Genomic DNA, 13,666 nt, shown 5'->3' on the forward strand with positions numbered 1-13,666 from the left:
TTGCAGTCTCCTCCATGATCCAGACAGCCCGTCACAGTTTTGGAAGGTGGGGTGATGCGCAGGCAGGATGAGAGAGGACCATGATGACTGAGTAAGAGAGAGAATCTGGGATCGTTGACTCATAGACACAGACAGGCCGGGGCCCGTGTCTGCAAGGCCTGGCAGAGACAGCGTGACCCCGTCCATGGGCCAGGGTTTAGCTCAGAGCTCAGGAGCCTGGAGAAGCCTGGGCCTCTGCCCTGGGTGCAGAGCCAGGCAGGCTTAATGAAAACCAGACTCGGTCTGGCCTCAGAAAACATTATCATGGATTTTTTGGAAAATGTATTAAAGGAAGGAAATGAAGGCCAGAGAGGAAGCGTTTCCTAGTAATGAGGTGGAGAAAGAAGTGCTTGGTTAATCCCCTGGTTTGCAAATCACCCTAAGTAATGCTGTTCTGTGAAGGGCCGCACTCGATTGCAAACCTGGAGGAAAGCAATTGGAGGAAGCAGTTAAGTGGCAAGCCAGCCTTGTTTTGGGGGTGAGTGTAATAGTTCATTTGGGAAAAACACATGCAGTTCTATGTCTAGGATAATGGAGCTGGACTCCTGTTTATAAAACAGAATAGGGATGAAGGGTTCATGGTTGGGTCGAACTCTCACACTGCCTTGATCTGTTCAAAAAGATAGGTAACTGCTAAGCTATAGTCAACTGCTGGTTTTTGTCAGAAAAATTTCAGTCGGTGCTATACAACAACAGGACTCAGAGTTGCCTTTGCAGCTGAATACATGTATACAGTGCAGGTGGAAAAGGTGCAGGAAAAGCCAGTAAAACAATTGGTGCTAGAGGAGAATTTCTCAGCCTCAACACGGCTGACTTTTTGAAAAACAGATTTTTGTTTTGGGGACCGTCCTGTGTACTGCAGGAAGTTTAGCAGCATCCCTGGTCTCTCCCCCAAGTAGTGCCAACCCAAAATGTCTCCAGAAACCCCAGCTGGTGTGGCTCAGTGGTTGAGTGTTGACCCATAAACCAGGAGATCACAATTCGATTCCTGGTCTGGGCACACGCCCTGGTTGTAGACTCAATCCCCAGCAGGGGGTGAGCAGGAGGCAGCCAATGAATGATTCTCATCATGGATGTTTCTGTCTCTCTCTTGCTCTCTGAAATCAATAAAAATATATTTTAAAAAAATGTCTCCAGGCATTGTTGAACATCCCCTTCTGGGTAGGATCACCCCCACTTGAGAACCACTGACTTAGGGGATACATTGACCTGAACATGATTCAGAAGAGACTATTACCAAAATCCTCTGAAGTGTAGGACAAGTTATACACAAGCTTATTTGTCAGTACCCTGAATATTTAAAATAAGGGACAGTTCTCTTGAAATTTGTTAAATTCTCTTAATGTATATGAAATTTGTTAAATTCTTATAATGAATGAGAATCTTGAGCATTTTCAAGTGATAAATGCTGAAATATAAGTATGTTCTAAAGGGTTTTTGAGGGAACACTTGGAAAATTACGAACTTAACTGCTTTATGAAGGGTAGCCATACCCTTTCATAAGCACATTCTTGGTTCAAGCAAAAGAGAGTGTGTATGGTGTTAGATTCAGAGTGATATTTCTTCTGTTTCTTACTTTTCATAATTTATGGACAGAACTCTGACTAGTCTGCCTTATTTTAGTTGGACAGAAATGAAACAAGTTGAAAATTTGAGATAAGTTCCATTCAAATGTTGATAACCCCTGAATTTCTGTTTAATCTCAGAATATAATTTTTAAAGCTATCTTCATTGGTTTCTGTATTTCCAAATAGTATTTGACCCCTGTAGTTTTCTCTAATGTGCTTCTTTTTTTTTTTTTTCCCCCTCCCAGGAAATATTGGAAATTCTTTTACAATCGATCCCATCTTGGGCTCTATCAAAACTGCCAAAGAATTGGATCGAAGTAACCAAGTGGAATATGACCTAATGGTTAAAGCTACAGACAAAGGCAGTCCACCCCTGAGTGAAATCACTTCCGTGCATATCTTTGTCACAATTGCTGACAATGCTGCTCCGAGGTTTACATCTAAAGAATATTCTGTTGAAATTAGTGAAACCATCAGCATTGGGAGTTTTGTCGGAATGGTTACAGCCCACAGTCAGTCATCGGTGGTCTATGAAATAAGAGATGGAAACATAGCTGATGCATTCGCTATTAATCCACATTCTGGAAGTATCATCACTCAGAAGGCCCTGGACTTTGAAACTTTGCCCATTTATACACTGACAGTCCAAGGAACCAACATGGCCGGCTTGTCCACTAACACGACGGTCCTAGTGCATCTGCAGGATGAAAATGACAACTGGCCTGTGTTTATGCAAGCAGAATACACAGGACTCGTCAGCGAGTCGGCTTCCCTGAACAGCGTGGTCCTCACAGACAAGAATGTCCCATTAGTGATTCGAGCCACCGATGCTGACAAGGAGTCGAATGCTTTGCTTGTGTACCACATCGTTGAGCCATCGATACACAAATATTTTGCCATTGATTCTAGCACGGGTGCTATTCATACGGTACTGAGTTTGGACTATGAAGAAACAAGCACTTTTCGCTTTACCGTGCAAGTGCATGACATGGGAACACCGCGCTTGTTTGCTGAATACGCAGCTAACGTGACTATCCATGTCATTGACATTAATGACTGCCCTCCTGTGTTCTCCAAGTCCCTGTATGAAGCCTCTCTCTTGTTGCCCACATACAGAGGCGTCAAAGTCATCACGGTAAATGCGACCGATGCCGATTCTCGCGCCTTCTCCCAGATAATGTACTCCATCACTGAGGGCAACATCGGGGAGAAGTTTCTCATGGACTACAAGACGGGCTCGATCACGGTGCAAAACACAACTCAGTTAAGAAGCCGCTACGAGTTAACCATCCGCGCTTCTGACGGCAGATTCGCAAGCTTCTCCTCGGTGAAAATCCACGTGAAGGAGAGCAAAGAAAGTCAACTGAAGTTCACCCAGGATTTCTACTCGGCGACCGTGAAGGAGAATTCCACCGAAGCCAGGACGTTGGCTGTCATCACTGCGATTGGCAATCCGATCAACGAGCCATTGTTCTATCGCATCCTCAACCCCGATCGCAGGTTTAAAATGAGCCGCACCTCGGGAGTCCTGTCCACCACTGGCATACCCTTCGATCGGGAGCAGCAGGAGGCCTTCGATGTGGTCGTGGAGGTGACGCAGGAGCACAAGCCTGCCGCGGTGGCCCACGTGGTGGTGAAGGTCACCGTGGAAGACCAAAATGACAACGCCCCGGTGTTTGTCAACCTCCCTTACTACGCCGTCGTCAGGGTAGACGCCGCGGTAGGCCACACCATCCGCCACGTGACCGCCGTGGACAGAGACGGCGGCAGGAACGGGGACGTGCACTACTACCTGAAGGAACATCACGAACACTTTCAGGTCGGGCCGTCCGGTGACATCTCACTGAAGAAGCAATTCGAACCCGACACCTTAAATAAACAGTACCTCGTCACCGTGGTTGCAAAAGATGGGGGAAACCCTGCCTTTTCGGCTGAAGTGATCGTTCCCATCACGGTGATGAACAAAGCCATGCCCGTGTTCGAAAAGCCTTTCTACAGCGCCGAGATCCCGGAGAATATCCAGGTGCACAGCCCCGTCGTCCACGTGCAAGCCAACAGTCCCGAGGGCTTGAAGGTGCTCTACAGCATCACCGACGGCGATCCCTTTAGCCAGTTCACCGTTAACTTCAACACCGGCGTCATCAACGTCATCGCCCCCCTGGACTTTGAGGCCCACCCGGCCTACAAACTGAGCGTCCGAGCCACCGACTCCTTCACGGGGGCGCACGCCGAGGTGTTTGTGGACATCGTGGTGGAAGACATCAATGACAACGCCCCCGTGTTCGCCCAGCAGGCCTACGCCGCCACGCTGTCGGAGGCGTCTGTCATTGGGACCTCGGTGGTGCGTGTTCGAGCCACAGATGCGGATTCGGAACCCAACAGGGGAATCTCTTACCACATGTCTGGGAATCACAGCAAGAGTCACGATCATTTTCACATCGACAGCAGCACGGGTGTCATTTCCCTGGTCCGGGCGCTGGATTACGAGCAGGTCCGGCAGCACAGGATTGCCGTGAGGGCCGTGGATGGCGGCATGCCCCCGCTGAGCAGCGAGGTGGTGGTCACGGTGGATGTCACGGACCTCAACGACAACCCGCCCCTGTTTGACCAGCAGGTTTACGAGGCCAGAATCAGCGAGCACGCCACGCACGGGCATTTTGTGACCTGCGTCAAAGCCTACGATGCAGACAGCTCAGACACAGACACGCTGGAATACTCCATTCTGTCCGGCAATGATCAGAAGAGTTTCGTCATGGACAGTGAAACGGGGATTATCACGCTCTCCAACCTCCGCCAGGTCACCTTGAAGCCATTTTACAGTCTTAACATTTCCGTCTCGGATGGCGTGTTCCGAAGTTCGGCGCAGGTTCACGTGACTGTCATTGGGGGCAACTTGCACAGCCCCGTGTTTCTTCAGAACGAGTACGAAGTGGAGCTCGCGGAGAATGCTCCCGTGCACACCCTGGTGACCGCGGTGAAAGCGACGGACGGGGATGCTGGTGTTTACGGCCACATCACTTACCACATTGTGAATGACTTCGCCAGAGACAGGTTTTACACCAATGAGAGAGGACAGGTATTTACTTTGGAAAAACTCGACCGAGAAATCCCAGCGGAGAAAGTGATCCCAGTCCGCTTAATGGCGAAGGATGCGGGAGGAAAGGTTGCGTTCTGCACCATTAACGTCATCCTCACCGATGACAATGACAATGCACCCCAGTTCCGAGCCACCAGGTACGAGGTCAACATCGGGTCCGATGCTCCCAAGGGCACATCCGTCATTAAAGTTCTTGCAAGTGACGCCGACGAGGGCTCCAACGCCGATGTCACCTACGCCCTGGAAGCCGATTCTGACAGTGTTCAGGAGAACTTGGAGATCCACAGGCTGTCTGGCGTCATCACGACAAAGGAAAGCTTAATTGGCTTAGAGGACGAGGTCTTCACTTTCTTCGTGCGAGCTGTGGACGGCGGGTCTCCGCCCAGGGAGTCTGTTGTTCCCGTCTACGTGAAGGTACTCCCCCCAGAAATGCGGCTCCCCAAGTTCTCAGAGCCGTTTTACACCTACACCGTTTCAGAAGACATGCCTATCGGGACCGAAATCGATCTCATCCGAGCGGAACACAGTGGGACGGTCCTGTACAGCCTCGTCAAGGGGAATACTCCCGAGAGTAACAGGGACGAGTTCTTTGTGATTGACAGGCAGAGTGGGAGGCTGAAACTGGAGAAGAGCCTTGATCACGAGACGACCAAGTGGTACCAGTTCTCCATCCTCGCCAGGTGCGCTCACGGGGACCACGAGGTGGTGGCTTCTGTGGACGTCAGCATCCAAGTGAAGGATGCCAATGACAACAGCCCTGTCTTGGAGTCTAACCCGTATGAGGCCTTTATTGTGGAAAACCAGCCAGGGGGCAGTCGAGTCATCCAGGTCAGGGCGTCGGATCTGGACTCGGGAGCCAACGGCCAAGTTATGTATAGTCTAGATCAGTCCCAGAGCGTAGAGGTCATCGAGTCTTTCGCCATTAACATGGAGACAGGCTGGATTACAACCCTCAAGGAGCTCGACCATGAGAAGAGAGAGAGTTACCAGATTAAAGTGGTCGCATCGGACCACGGGGAGAAGGTCCAGCTGTCCTCCACGGCCACGGTGGACGTCACCGTCACCGACGTCAACGACAGCCCCCCACGGTTCACGGCGGAGATTTATAAAGGGACCGTGAGTGAAGATGACCCACCGGGCGGTGTCATTGCCATTTTAAGCACCACAGATGCCGATTCTGAAGAAATTAACAGACAAGTAGCCTATTACATAACAGGTAAGACATTTCAACTCAGTGGCTTAATTTAAAATTAAATACATTAGAAGCATAAATGCTGAGATGTGTACTTTATGGGAATTAGAAGGTGAAGGGATGATTTTAGTTAAGTAAAACTAAAATAAGGAGAAATAGCACCATTTAGCCATATTTCAAGTTCTTTGCCTGTGCAAAGGAAATAGTTGCTTCATTATACCTTTTTTATTTGTATGACTCATTTATTCAACTTTATCTTAGTGTATAATAAATATATAGTAATTAAAAAGAAAAGCTATAGTTTCAATGTAGGCTAATGTATTATTTAGTAGTCTTTATATTTTATTTGGCTGAATGCTGTATTGAAATACAAATTTTAATGGGGAAGCTCATAGACCAAATTCAAAAGTAATTAAAAAAAAACACACCTTAATTTAAACCATAACATTATATATCTATTCTATAATTTATTTTTTCTATCACGTATTTCCTTCTTTATTTTAACAAGTTTGACTGTCATCTTTCTCCATTGATTTAATAGGAGGGGATCCTTTGGGGCAGTTTGCCGTTGAAAATATACAGAATGAATGGAAGGTGTATGTAAAGAAACCTCTAGACAGAGAGAAAAGGGACAATTATCTTCTGACGATCACAGCAACTGATGGCACCTTCTCATCAAAAGCTATTGTTGAAGTGAAAGTCCTTGATGCCAACGACAACAGTCCAGTTTGTGAAAAGGTAGGGTGCTCTTTAAGTTTCTAGATTACGAACCCAGGTTTCTCTCCTGAACCACCCAGCAGGACTGTGGTGGGCAGTAGGACAGTGGTGGGATGCCGTGGTGTCATTCGGTGTGTTTCATATCATAACCTCTTCCTGTTTAAGCAGAGGCGAGTGTGCAATGGGGCAAGAGATGGGCTAGCCTCGGAACTGGTTCAGGACGTGCTCCAGTAGTTTGAAAATTATTCAGAATGCTGTCAATTATGAGCCGGATTGCAGTTGCATTTAACTCTAAAAATGCCCTGTAAAGTTTTCAGGAAGCGATTCCAATCATTTGGGGAAGAGTTTACTTTGGAGGAAGTATCTGGCCAGCAGTTCTTCAAACAGAGCTCGCTTTTGCTCTTACAGTTTTGGGGACACTTGCTCTTAACACACTAGAGGAACTACAGGGTTCACAGCGCGGCTCCTGCAACTATGGAGCCGCTGTTTCATATGAGATCGAATAACCCAGAGCAGAGCTGTCCGTGGAGGTGCAGGGTGGGGACTTGGGCAGGAGTGATCGCTGTCTTATGTTGTGGTTTATGGCATGGATTTCTAAACAGTTGGAACAGGAAACACCCCTTCGTTTGAGAGTCGGTTGGATATGAAGAGAGGTTAGAGCTGGTGATGGAAGAGCCCTGGCCTGAGCTTCACTCACCCACAGGGTCTGGGGGAATCTTTGTTTTCTCCCAAGACACGAAGATCGAAGATCGCTTCTTTCTGAACTGCCTGTATTTGGATTTGTGTTAAGAACGATCGCCAGCAATAGATTTCTGTATTGGAAATTAGTAGATACGATATAACAGGCATCTGGTCTCTCCAATCTTTAGGGCAATGTGGAGCACTATTTATATTGTCTCATAAGAATTTAAACTGAATAGGAACCCAGGTCCAAGACAGAAAGCACTGCGTTCAGAACTCGTAGGTTAAATGTCAGGTCAGACTCGGCAACATCGGGTTGTTCACTGTTCCATGGCTCCTCCTCATTTCATAAGGAAAATCCTTTTGAAAGCTCCTTGGATTTTAACGTTAGTCATTTCCCATGTTTTCTATAGCCAAAGCGAAATGATTGATTTTCTGTTACTTGCTCGGCAGCCATGCTGTCAGTGTTTCATGTTGACTGTATTGTTTCCAATCTCTGTAGACTTTGTATTCAGACACGATTCCAGAAGATGCCTTCCCCGGGAAGTTGATCATGCAGGTCGCCGCCACTGACGCAGATATCCGGTCCAACGCCGAAATCACTTACACCTTATTTGGCCCAGGAGCAGAAAAATTCAACCTAAATCCAGACACAGGTAATGATGGAGTTTGGGCCAGAATTAATTGTACTCCAACAAAATCGTATATGTGGGTAGTTTTAGACCACTCGCAGAATTTGAAGTTCCATTTTGTTCATGTAAAATATACTTGGTTGCTACAAAATTGTCATCTTTTAGAAACCGAAACAGCAACTTAATGTGTAAAATGTGGGATGAGATAAAAAGTCAACAGCCAAGGATTTAAAGTCGTTTTTATCACCTTTAAAAATAAAAGAAAACCTCACGATGTTAAAGTATATTTTAAGCTTTCACTGTCTCCATTTTATATATAGCTTGCTTTCATGACTACGTGACCATAAAGTCATAATTTAGCATATTCATTATAAAATCACTCACGATGTGTGATTCATCTTTAAATTGTGCTATATTTGTATTTCTCTTATAATTCATATTTTATTAAAATTGGGGTCCAGAAATAGTGTTCTATTAAGCTGTCCCCCACCAAAGAACTAATTATGAACATAGAAATCTAATGTTTTGAGTCATCTAGAAACCTTTAAATTTGGCAAATCAGGTAGCTGTTTTGTTTTGTGACATACATACTGCAAAAGGCCCCAGCCTTGCTATCCTTGGGACTTAACGACTGGCACCTGGCAGGTTGGAAACCTGGAATTCACTGTACTCACACAGCCGCTGGCCCCGTCATGGACAAAACTGTTGTCCAACGGAAGGCTGTTGTTCAGACTTGGCAAATGTAAGAGAAAAGGGGAAGACGTAACATTTGGTACCGTGGTTCACATCGTAAATTTCAAGGGAGGCCATTTATTTTTGTTTGTTTCTAGGTGAACTGAAAACACTAGCCCCCCTCGATCGCGAGGAGCAAGCGGTTTACAACCTTCTCGTCAAGGCCACCGACGGAGGGGGGCGGTTCTGCCAAGCGCACGTGGTGCTCACGTTAGAAGACGTGAATGACAATGCCCCCGAGTTCGCCGCCGATCCGCACACCATCACCGTGTTCGAGAACACGGAGCCCGGGACGCTGCTGACCAGAGTGCAGGCCACAGACGCGGATGCAGGTACCCCCGGACGTGCTCCCAGATCCTAGGAGCCTCTCTTTCCAAACACATCCCAGATTCGGGCCGCGGAATTATTGTACTTCCTGCGTGTTGAGTAACTCCTCATTGTTGTGTTGTTTCATTCCTTGGCCTTAAACATGGAATGAAATATTTAGAATAATGAGTTCACTTTTTTTTTAAAATGTATTTTATTTATTTTTTACAGAGAGGAAGGGAGAGGGATAGAGAGTTAGAAACATCGATGAGAGAGAAACATCAACCAGCTGCCTCCTGCACACCCCCTACTGGGGACGTGCCTGCAACCAAGGTACATGCTCTTGACCAGAATCGAACCTGGGGACCCTTCAGTCTGCAGGCTGACGCTCTATCCGCTGAGCCAAACCGGTTAGGGCATGAGTTCACTTTTAATGAGTATTTGCAGTCTCAGAATTGTGCCCAGTGAGCATGCTGTTAGGTAGCTGTGGTGTCCGTACAATTCTGGTTAGTGACTATGTTGACTGATCTTCATTTCTCATTGAGTTAGGGAAGTGTTGTTTTGTGACTAAACCATTAGTGACATAAAGTTATTTTAGTATCATAGGAACAAATGCCATATTTCCCAGTTTTACAAACCTTCCAAATTTTCGTGGAGAAATAAAAGTCTAGGATGTCTAGCATTTTGATAGCAGAGAATAAAAATAACTTCTTCAGTCATATTAATACTGAGTAAGTAGAAGAATAGCAGAAATGCTACTTTTCAAGTCAATCTTTGTCACTGAAGGTAAATAATTAATAGACTTTAAAAGAGCTGCTGGGGGCCCTGGCCGGGTGCTCAGTGGCTTGGGAGTGTCGTCCTGTATACCAAAAAGGTTGCGGTTTGGTCCCCAGTCAAGGCACATATGGGAGGCAGTTGATCAATGTTTTTTTCTCCCTCTCTTCCCCTCTCTCCCTCTCTCTTTCTCTCCCCCCCCTTCCCTCCCTCCCTTTCCTCTCTCTAAAAAAATAAACAAACATATCCTCCGGTAAGGATTAAAAAAAAAAGATCTGAGTATTATAGCATAAGTTCATATAAAACAGTCTTAGAAAGCTGGATAACTATGAAATTATATTTACTTTAACTCAGTAAATTGTTAATCTAGAAGTTTACTTTTTTAAGGTCATAATCACAATGACCTTTAAAAGATTGTGTTTTAGCCTTTTTCCTTTTCAATATGTATGTTACGTGTATTTTAAAAAATATAATTTGTTTAAATTCTTTGAAATTGAGCCTTCTGACGTGATGTCCTCTGTTTACAGGATTGAATCGGAAGATAGCCTACTCTCTGATTAACTCTGCGGACGGGCAGTTCTCCATCAATGAACTGTCTGGGATCATCCAGCTGGAGAAACCTCTGGATCGAGAGCTGCAGGCCGTGTACACCCTCACCGTGAAAGCCGTAGACCAGGGCGTGCCACGGAGGTTGACAGCGACGGGCACCGTGGTTGTGTCTGTCTTGGATATAAATGACAATCCTCCCGTGTTCGAATACCGCGAATACGGTGCCTCGGTGTCTGAGGACGTTCTGGTTGGAACAGAAATCCTTCAAGTGTACGCAGCCAGTCGGGACATCGAGGCAAATGCAGACATCACCTACTCCATCATCAGTGGAAATGAACACGGGAAATTCAGCATCGATTCTAAAACAGGTGACTCACCACATAAATGAGAGGGCACCCTTTATTCTGCCGTAAAGGGTAGATTGCCCGGCACTCGGCCTGATGTAGAGGGACTGGTCATAAAGTGTTAGTAGATACTCTGAAAAGATGAAACTCACGTTTCCTTTGTATTGTTATTTTAAGTAGGGTTTAAAGTGGTTTCGAAGACTTCAAAATATGGTTCCACATAATAAAATACATTTCTGATGTATCCATTATAACTACAAGCAAATTAATTTTAAATAGAAAATTAAAGTATCTCACTTGAGGGATTTAGTAAAGATACAGATATAAGATGCGATAAATTAATGAAGATAAAGACTGGAGGATAGAAAAGGACCTTGCATAATGGCTCCTTTTTATCCCCGTATGGAGCTCATGGGAAGTAGCTTCCCACATGAAGTGGCAGTCCCCACCTCTTCGATCTTAGCATCTATGGGGGCATCTGATGGTTTAGAAAGATGACTTTTTTATTATGCCAGGTACGCATAATAGGTGGAGTACTTTCAATCACACTGATGGGATGACTGCCAACAAGGTCAAAAGTCATCGGAGTTTAGGCTCTTGCTGCTTAAATACTTCCCTAGTCGTGGTAACCTGTGGTCTACATCGCTTGAAGTGTTAGCACATTGTAAAACGTTGCTCCATTCAAATCGTATTTAATTGTCCGTAACTATTTCCTGGGGGAAGTAAGTGTGTGAGGATGCTATTTCAAAATTTATTTTTAACACATATCTTAAAACTTATTTTTAGGGCTCTGTAAGTAGTATGGGCAATACAGTGGTGAAAAGGAAAGGTGTTAAACCATTGTTAAATCAAAGGGATTTTTAAAATGATGAGATGTAGTTATTCTAGAGATTTTTTTTTTTTAAAAAAAGGATGTGTATTTCCATAAAAGAAAAAGTATGAGAAGGAAAAGAAAACAAAGCGAAAAGAAGGATTTTTATCTTTTTATTTTATTAAATTACAGTGAAGTCTGTGATTGAGAAGAGATAAGGCAAATAGCCATTTTTATAGGTGGGGTATTGATGGTATTGATTGGGAGAGTAGCTTAACACAAAGAATATAAGGAAAATAAGAGACATAAATAAGGATCAGGGATGGGCAAATTTATAATTCTAATCGGTGAGTTTAGAAATTAGAAAACATCCATAAAAGGGAAGTAAACTTTTGAAGTGAAAGTTCCATTTATTTACAAGTGCCTGTTTCAGCTCTGAGTAAGCGGTAGCATTTTAAAGCGCGGGAGTAATTTTGATTTTCTGTACAGGGGCCATATTTATCATTGAGAATCTGGATTACGAAAGCTCTCACGAATATTACCTGACTGTGGAAGCCACTGATGGAGGAACCCCTTCCCTGAGTGACGTGGCCACTGTGAACGTGAATGTGACAGACATCAACGACAACACCCCAGTGTTCAGCCAGGACACCTACACGGCTGTGGTCAGCGAGGACGCTATTCTGGAGCAGCCTGTCCTTACGGTGTGTATTTTTTTTCTAAAATACATTTTTATTGATTTCAGAGAGGAAGGGAGAGGGACAGAGAGATAGAAACGTCAATGATGAGAGATAACCATTGATTGGCTGCCTCCTGCACACCCCCTGCTGGGAACTGAGCCCACAACCCGGGCATGTGCCCTGATCGGGAATCAAACTGTGACCTCCTGATTCATAGGCCAATGCTCAACCACTGAGCCACACTGGTGGGCACAGTGTGTATTTTTTCCTTACAGTTTTCTTCTCCTGGATCACTGCAAGAGGTTTTTCTGTTTGTTTGTTTTAGTAAGATTGATCCAGCTTTTCTGTAGTGGCCTTACTTGAATATATTTTGAAGATATGGAAATGTCTTTTGTTAAGCCAATTACTGACTCTATTATAAGTAACTAGAGACCCAATGCACAAAATTCGTGCGGGGGGAGGGGGAGGTGAGAGGGTGGTCCCCTAGCCCTGCCTGTGCCCTCTTGCAATCCAGGACCCCTTGGGGGATGTCTGACTGCTGGTTTAGGCCCAACATCCCTCTCTCATTCCAGGACCCCTCGCTCCTAATCGCCTGCCTGCTCACCCCTTACTGCTTGACTCTCCGCTCCTTAGTGCTGCTGCGGAGGTGGGAGAGGCTCCCGCCACCGCTGCTGCACTCACCCACTGTGAGCCCGGCTTCTGGCTGAGCGGCTCTCCAGCTGTGGGAGCACACTGAACATCTGGGAGCAGCTCCTGTGTTGAGCGTCTGCCCCCGGGTGGTCAGTGCGCGTCATAGCGACTGGTCGTTCTGGTCGTTCTGCTGTAATGGTCACTGGGCTTTTATTATATAGACTAGGGGCCCGGTGCACGAAATTCGTGCACTGGGTGTGTGTGTGGGGGGGGGGCGGGGAGTGTCCCTCAGCCTAGCCTGCCCCCTCTCACATACTGGGAAGCCCTCAGGCGTTGACCCCCATCACCCTCCAATCGCAGGATCGGCCCCTTGCCCAGGCCTGACGTCTCTGGCCTAGGCGTCCGGCCCGGGCAGCAGGGACCTGCAGTGGCAGCAGGGGGTGCCGCGATCGCGGGCTCCGCCCCTGCCCCTGCAGGAAGCCTCTGGCTAAGGTGTCCGGCCCGGGCAGCGGGGACCCACAGCTGCAGCGGCCCCGCGATCGTGGGCTTCGCTTTAGGTCCAGGCAAGGGACCCCTAGCTCCTGGGACTGCCAGCTTCGACCATGCCCAGCTCCCATCGCTGGCTCCACCCCTACTTCCTGCTATCACTGGCCAGGGCGGAAAAGGCACCTGATTCTCCGATCATGGCTGGGGGGCAGGGCAAAGGCGGCCCCAGGGCCGCCTTTGCCCTGCCCCCCAGCTCTTAGCTCCCCCCTGGGTTTCTGATCACTGTCAGTGGCAGGGGGCTTCTTCCTGCTTTCCCTTTCGCCTCCCTGCATTGTGCCTCCATATGCAAATTAACCGCCATCTTGTTGGCAGTTAACTGCCAATCTTAGTTGGCAGTTAATTTGCATATAGCCCTGATTAGCCAATGA

General features: G+C 46.6%; 1 protein-coding gene across 6 annotated transcripts in view; it reads left to right on the plus strand.

Moving 5' to 3' along the window:
* The window catches only part of FAT1 (FAT atypical cadherin 1), a 121,658-nt gene that overhangs the window by 87,288 nt on the left and 20,704 nt on the right, over window positions 1-13,666 (plus strand). For all 6 annotated transcript variants that reach the window (XM_059685610.1, XM_059685615.1, XM_059685613.1 and 3 more), the window contains 6 exons: window positions 1,853-5,920; window positions 6,438-6,634; window positions 7,797-7,950; window positions 8,757-8,990; window positions 10,266-10,655; window positions 11,932-12,146. In XM_059685610.1, the coding sequence (XP_059541593.1) occupies window positions 1,853-5,920; window positions 6,438-6,634; window positions 7,797-7,950; window positions 8,757-8,990; window positions 10,266-10,655; window positions 11,932-12,146 (5,258 nt within the window). The remainder of the gene's footprint in view (window positions 1-1,852; window positions 5,921-6,437; window positions 6,635-7,796; window positions 7,951-8,756; window positions 8,991-10,265; window positions 10,656-11,931; window positions 12,147-13,666) is intronic.

Source organism: Myotis daubentonii, chromosome 2, assembly GCF_963259705.1.
Source record: "Myotis daubentonii chromosome 2, mMyoDau2.1, whole genome shotgun sequence".
Lineage (NCBI taxonomy): Eukaryota > Metazoa > Chordata > Mammalia > Chiroptera > Vespertilionidae > Myotis > Myotis daubentonii.